This window comes from Hordeum vulgare, chromosome 7H, assembly GCF_904849725.1.
Source record: "Hordeum vulgare subsp. vulgare chromosome 7H, MorexV3_pseudomolecules_assembly, whole genome shotgun sequence".
Taxonomy (NCBI): Eukaryota; Viridiplantae; Streptophyta; class Magnoliopsida; order Poales; family Poaceae; genus Hordeum; species Hordeum vulgare.
In genome coordinates, this window is record NC_058524.1 from 586,436,273 (window position 1) to 586,444,249 (window position 7,977).

The 7,977-nt window shown below is 45.2% G+C and overlaps 1 protein-coding gene across 1 annotated transcript; it reads right to left on the minus strand.

Annotated features, from left to right (window-relative positions):
• Window positions 1-4,576: 4,576 nt before the first annotated feature.
• Window positions 4,577-5,110, minus strand: LOC123413175 (SKP1-like protein 1). Its single transcript, XM_045106125.1, has one exon. It carries the CDS (start codon window positions 5,108-5,110, stop codon window positions 4,577-4,579), a length of 534 nt encoding a protein of 177 aa, XP_044962060.1.
• Between the last annotated feature and the right edge of the window lie 2,867 nt (window positions 5,111-7,977).

Below are 7,977 nucleotides of genomic sequence, written 5' to 3' on the forward strand. Positions count from 1 at the left end.
GAGACGCCCACGTGGAGCACCTTTATTCCCGGCTTGTAAGAGGGCCGGGACGAAAGGTTAGGCCTTTAGTCCCGCCCCTTTAGTCCCGGTTGGTGAACCGGGACTAAAGCCCCTTACGGGCCGGGGCTAAAGGCCCCGTCCCCACTAGTGAGGGTTTGAATCCCATATGCCTCGCCATTTTGAAAGTTAAGAAAGAAAGAAAAAAGAAAATGGGCCAAGCCCAGTACGCAAGGGGGGTGTAACCGGCGGGCGACACACCATACATATAAAAGTGGATACTATTTACCGAATACCCATATTTCCCTTTGTAAGTTTGACGAGGGGGGGGGGGGGGGGTGTTGTACCGAAGCCGGGCTCTTCTTACTATGGCATGCAAGATATGGTGATGTCGGTCTTTCATGGAATTCCATGTAAGATTATTTGTTGTAGAACGTATTCTTATTATTCCCACAGAAAAAGAGAGCAGACTCCTATTAGCTCTAGGTGATATGTTGTTCTTACACTCTTGAGTAGATAGCCAAGTCTATACATGGGCTTTTGCTCATCTCAGGGTATTTGATGATGGGTTAACCTTACCATCCAAAAGCTTATAACGACGATGACTACATTTGATATTTCTTCTTTACGCTGAAATGTTTGCGGATGCATATTTGAACTTCCCAAAACCTCTCGTGCCAAACTAATTGTTCCGTCGAATGACAAGTAGAAACAATATGAACCACCATACAACATTGCTACAGTTTTGCTTATGATGGGTTTGAACAATAGGACCCAACAATCTCCTACCATGGCATGAATACCCCAATAACCTACGTGCTACCCAGGATGGTCACATAACGAGGACCCTAGCTTATAAATAATGGTGAAATGAGTAAGAATAATAGTCCAACAAGTACTACAAGTGAGTATAAAATAAGGTGGTGAGGACAACAAAAAATTGTGAAGAGAGTGCACATGATTGAAGTCGCGACTACCATGTTGCATATCCGAGCACGGCCCCCCTCGCCCCCTGCGAATTAGAGAAAGTGAAGGCTGCTGTGCAGGACATAATTTTTGTCAAAATCAAAACTAATATTTCAGAGAAGGAAATGTAGTCTATCTCTTCATCGAAACAGACAACTCATGCCACTTGTTGCTTTCCTTCTCATCCTCTAATTTCCTTTGTTTTATGAAATGTTCTAAGAAAGAATTAAGGAAGGAAACAACATGGTCCGATGAGATGTTTCCTACAGAGTATGGAGATTGCTCAACATTGTTGTTGCTTTTTTTTTTTACTTAGCATTGTTGTTGCATCCGATGTGTCCACTTGCAACATATGTAGAAGAAAAGAATAGCCATGACTTCTCCCGTAAACTTTTTTCCCGATACTTGCATGAGGAATCGTTGTGCCTTAAGCTTGTTGGAATATGCTCATTTTCCGTCCCATGTATTGTGATGCTGAGGCTTTCCTTGCTTTGGTTGACGACTTAACCGAATCAAAGTTCAGAACATGGCATGTTTATCATATCTCCATAGTACTAGTACTAGTACAAATGCCCGTGCGTTGCACCGGGCAAAAAAAACACAACTTGTTTCATGTATAAAAAAAAAGACACAACTTGTTTTATGTATAAAAAATATTATTGAGCAATAAATAAAATTTGTGATTAGCTTCTGCACCGGACAGACGTTCGGGCGGTCCGGCTGTAGCTCTCTTACCTATTGTTAAAATAACTTATGTGTCACTTGGTGTTTGAACGGGTGTTATGAAGGAGAGAGGTCACATATGGATGGGAATCGTTGAAAACAGAATTAACACTCCATCTAAAAATTGACGTTAAAAATCTGCTAAACAGGTTTTGAAAAAAAGGTCAGGAGGGATGATGAACAATTCTGAAGCTAGGCATGGTCATTTCAGCTCATCACCGGTCACTCAGCATAACCAGCAGGAACTATGTGCGTGCTCTTGTAAGACTATTTCAGATTGAATTTCATGTTTCATCATCAGTTGTGGATCTAACCTCGCGCTGCTCATCAGAAGTTAAAGTATCCCGTCTCTATCACAGCTATCAAACAAGCTAGAGGACTCGCTCCACTACGAGATTGCTGCTATGCTCAGGAACCAAAGTGAAGCATTCAAGAGAACCACATATGAACCGGTCATTCTAAGAAGACACACGGCAACAACAACCGTCTTCTACTCATCAGATCCACCGTTCCACCAACCCATCAGCCCAATCCGAATATTCCTCTTCCGCTCGCTCCTCCCCGAACCCTCTCGTCGGAACAATAAGACCGGCAGCGAAATCGCTGCCCGTCTCATCCGCGCCCTCCCCGAGCTAACTAAAGATATGCCTCTGAAAATCCGACAACCCAAAAAACCATGTTTTTGTCAGATAGGGATTACAGATGGAGCCTAACCACTCAGTTGACAACATATCTACCCATTTCACATAGCTAGCGATGCGGTTAACCCAACTACTAATTGCAATTCAAGTTCTGCCCAACTTAACACCAAAACCAAAACAGTAGGCACCGGAGAAACAATTCAACCATGATTGCACACGGCTGGTTGACTGAAGAATTCTACTCATCTCACTGGAACTGAGGATGGTGATAAACAATCCGACCATGTCTGTCAAGGGTATGCAATGCAAGTCATCTCACCGGAAGGAACAGATGGCAATCAACAGTCCAACAACCATGTCGATGTCTTAGATGGGGCGGATCGATATGGTAGGCGAAAAACAAAACCTTTCCTTTCCTACAGCGGCGCAAGTCAACCATATGGATCTTCCTTGTCTAGCAGCAACCCTAGTTATCATGCCAAAAACAAAACTTGAGGCGTGCAGGCGCTCGATCGGTCTCGCTCTCCGGCTGCGGCTCCATGGCCCGCTTGACGTCGACTCATGTGAGCAAGACACCATTTTTATTTATGGTACAACACAAAAATGCATAGCCATTAGTCCTGAGCAGAACCAATTGGTTCGGGGGACAGGCAAGCAAACCTGCGTCGACCGTCGTCGTCGGCAGCGGCGGGACGGAGCCGAAGAAGTAGCTGACGCGGCCGGTAGGCGGTTCGTCGAGGATGTCGTTACGGAACCCCTGCTAAATAGGATGTTAGTTTTAGCTGTTGAATACTTCTTAAATATTATTTTTGGTGGAAACTTAATTTGTAGTGCACGGTCCTTTTTTTTCTCTCTTTCCGGCGACCATACGAATTGCAATAAACATTCATTAAATTAAAACCAAATTGAGAGGAAAGAAAACATCGTTAACCACACATGCACACCTTTGGAAAATCTCGTGGGGAGAAACAACATATTTCTCATCTTATTCCGAGTGACTGTACATTCAAACGCGTTTTCGTTGTGTGAGCACTTATGCCATCGTCGGAAACACAAATGTGATGCCATGTGAAAATATATTGCGTTCAGAGCGTGTGTAACACACGAGCTTTTTTCTAGTGAAAGTTAAATAGGATATTTCGTTTGAATATTCGCCCCAACGTGTGTAATTTCTACACTTCGTCGCATACATAATCGTGTGGGTTCTCTTCTGGATATGTCACACGTCCACATGTATGGTGAATATCGCCACCGGAAAGAAAAGAATGAAACATGAGTTTTGTAGCAGCAATAAACGTTTTCGGTAACTTACATACTGCAAAAATGAACATGCATGCATATCCTTTAATTCATTCTATTGGCAAAAAAGGCAACTTTTAATTCTTGCTTTAATTGCTCCGTTCATAGAGCTCCATCCACAGCAGACGACACATGCGGCCAAGGTTTGGCAACGAGAAGTAGAGGAACCTTGAGGCGCACGAAGAGGCCGTGCAGCTCGCTCATGTCCATCGGCGGCATCCTCCCGCCGGGTACCTCCCAGTCGAAGTTACACACAAGGCTCGCCAGCGCCAGCTCGTTGGACATCATGGCGAACGCGACGCCGGGGCAGCCCCTCCACCCGGCGCCGGAGGGCAAGAACGCAAAGTCCTGCCCCATGTTGAGGTCGTACCCGACGAACCTCTCCGGTGCGAACTCCTCGGCGCGGCTCCCCCACGTCGCCGGGTCGCGGCCGATGGCTAAGGCGTGGATCAGCACCCGGGTGCCTGCCGGCACGTCGTACCCCAGCAACCGTGTGTCCTCCAGCGTCTCCCACGGCAGCAGCAGCAGCGACGTCGGCGGGTGGAGCCGCAGGGTCTCCTTCACCACCGCCTTAAAGTAGGGCAGCCCGGGAGAAGCTCCTCCGTCACGACGGCGCTGGCGCCGGGGCCGACTACCAGACGTGGTGGTCCATCCAGCGCGGGTCGCGCAGCGAGAAGGAGCGCATCGCCTGCTCGGAAGGCTCGGAGGTCAGCAGCAGCTCCAGCCCACGGCCGACGTTGAACAGGAGGCCGCGGTTGGGACGCAGGGGCTCGGCGACTGGGACGGGGGACGCGACGGGAACGGGATCCTCGCTGCGGAGCATCCTCCTGCGCCCGCACACCGCCCTCGTCGTCGCCGGCGACAATACTCTTCTTCTCTAGGATGTTCAACGACCCCAACAAGTGCGGAAGAATTACAACGACATAATAGAAACGCCTATATATGCTTCCCTACTCAAAAGCCCACTGGTTCTCCTTGCGAATCTCGGCCTCCTCCTCCGGTGTGTAGTCATTCTCGATGTTGAAGGTCTTGCGTATCTCCTCGGGAGTCTTGCCCTTGATCATGTCGGCGACAGTCTGGCAAGTGAGGTCCAGTAGTCCCTTGATGTCAAGATAATTTGCAGCCAAGATAAGGTCGTAGAGGGTGGCCTGGTCGACCTTGATGAGCTCGGCGTCCCAGCTCTTCATGTCCACGGTGGGGGCTGGCGCCGCGGCTGGGGCAGAGGTGGAGGAGTTGGTGGCGGCGTCGGCGACAGCGGAGTCGGCCGGCTTTGGTCTGGCCTGCACGTGCTGATTGCAGTATTCGATGACCTTGGAGAGGATCTTCGAGGTGACGTTGGGGAGCGGGATGGCGTTGTCGGTGCACTCGTCCTCGATCATGTGGCGGAGGGTCTGCGACTCCATGGCGACTGTCTTGTCCACGTCGAACTCCTCGCCGTCCGAGCTCTTGAGCGTGATCTTCTTCTCGCCCTCCACGGCCGCCATTGATCCGAGGATTAGTTGGCGAAAGCGATACGATCGAAACCCTAGCGAAACCTAGCGAGTAAAGTTGCGGCGTAAGCGACGACCAATGATGGGAGCTTTTTTGCGTGTTGGGTTGAGGCTGGGAACCGGCCGGGGCTATTTATTGGGGCGGGGGAGTAGAATCGGTTCGTATATTCATCAAGGAGTAGAATTCGGATCCTATTAATCTTCATCGAGGATTAGACTCGGTCGTGTTTGAGTCCTGCGTCATGACGTTTCGTCTCGTCAACGTGTCTGCTACTGCTACTGCTGAATTTGGAGATTCTATGTAGGCAACTTATAGCAAAAATTCCCGTGCGTTGCACGGGAGAAAATAAAATATCATGTAGCATAATAATACAAAAAAACAAATTAGTGTTGCATATATAACAATCGCGTTGCAAGAAAGATTTTAGACGAGTCAATTATTCGAATGTTGGCCCATTACGGAGCAAATGATATCTTACCAGTAAAACCAACACATCACGTGCTTAAGACATCACTACATGTTATGTTTTTGAAGCTAGGTCCAAAAAATTGAAAATAGTATGTCAACAAAAGATGATCAGAAAAGAACAACGTATTTTTTTAGTGACAAGCATATACAACTAAGCGACATTATATAGGATTGGCTCATCAATCTTCTCTCACACATCCCATGATGACTTGAGACTACACATGAGCTATCAGTAGTTTCATTCTGTACACATGTACTGGATAGCATCTTGGTCAGCTCGAGATAATGAGAACAGAATGGTAAAACTTAAAAGTTGTAGGATTCAAAGAAAATATAGTGAGCTCTTGAAACATCGTCTATGCAATTTCTTAAACTCTTTCTCACCTAAACTTACCATGGCAATCGCTTCCTTTGATTGTATCATACATATGCCACCTACTGTCATCTTCACTCATGTTTCTAACAAAAGGTGTTTTAAACCCCCTACACTCATAATCATTAGTAGCGAACAACAAAACGACGTATAATGTTCTTTAGCAGACATCGTCATCAAAGTATTTGGTATGAGAGTGACAGTCACATCCAACTACAAAAAAGTCATCTCCCTCATACTTCGAACACAATACATAGTCACATATCGTGTGATAGCAACCATATCGTTCACACTGCCATCTTGAAAGCCAATAGTTGAACTGGAGAAACATAATGTCCTGGGTATTGCCAAATCAATAATTAAAAACTAATCAGATGTTATACAAATATTTAAGAAAGTAATAATCATGTAACGAAGACATTGATGTTCTTGAATTTTTTTTACATAATGTATCTTGGAAAAGAGTTAAGCAACAATATCTGTGAAGTAAAAGTGTAACAAAGATTTATCTTAATAACAAACTATGAAACATTCTCTTCTGAATTTGTACTCAGATGTCGACATATATTATCCTTGAAAAACAATCCACATAATGTAGCTTGGAAAAGAGTTAAGCAACAATAATATATGTGAAGTAAAAGTGTAACAAGGATTTACCTTAATAACAAACTATGAAACATTCTCATTCATCACACAACACTACGCACATCACCTCCCTTCCTGCTCAAACAAGCACCTCACAGAAAATTAGCATGTGTTATTCGCGAAGTACAACAAAACTACTCTGTTCCAGCCAAGTGATTTTAGAAACCATCATAAATTGGTTCACAAAACAGATAAACAAATGTTGCAATTGGTCCCTCCTGTCTTGAAGCTCCTGCAGAACAAAACAAATATAAGTGCACTTTTGTACTAATTCAAAACAAATCAAATCAAGGGAACTATAAATTTTTCTGACAAAGATCAAGGGAACTATCCTTACCATCCTTTGCCAAGTGCCAACAGCCAGCAACTTCCTCTGCCTGCGACCATTCACTTCCTCTACCTGTAAAGCGCCACACACATGAACATCAACACACATCCAACTGCGCACATCACGCACAACCGGCCGGCTGAAGCAAATCACAGATCTCACATATGCCACACCTGACTGGATATGTATAGCCGCATCATGTGTCTAATGTGAGAGGACAGCAAGGGATGTTGGAGAGAGAGGGAGTACGAGATTGATGTGATGAGTGAGGAGAGTGTTGGAAATATGCCCTAGAGGTAATAATAAATTAGTTATTATTATATTTGTTTGTTCATGATAATCGTTTATTATCCATGCTATAATTGTATTGATTGGAAACACAGTGCATGTGTGGATACATAGACAAAACACTGTCCCTAGTAAGCCTCTTGTTGACTAGCTCGTTGATCAAAGATGGTCAAGGTTTCCTGACCATAGGCAAGTGTTGTCACTTGATAACGGGATCACATCATTAGGAGAATCATGTGATGGACTAGACCCAAACTAATAGACGTAGCATGTTGATCGTGTCATTTTGTTGCTACTGTTTTCTGCGTGTCAAGTATTTGTTCCTATGACCATGAGATCATATAACTCACTGACACCGGAGGAATGCTTTGTGTGTATCAAACGTCGCAACGTAACTGGGTGACTATAAAGATGCTCTACAGGTATCTCCGAAGGTGTTCGTTGAGTTAGCATGGATCAAGACTGGGATTTGTCACTCCGTATGACGGAGAGGTATCTCGGGGCCCACTCGGTAATACAACATCACACACAAGCCTTGCAAGCAATGTGACTTATTGTAAGTTGCGGGATCTTGTATTACGGAACGAGTAAAGAGACTTGCTGGTAAACGAGATTGAAATAGGTATGCGGATACTGACGATTGAATCTCAGGCAAGTAACATACCGAAGGACAAAGGGAATGACATACGGGATTATATGAATCCTTGGCACTGAGGTTCAAAAGATAAGATCTTCGTAGAATATGTAGGATCCAATAT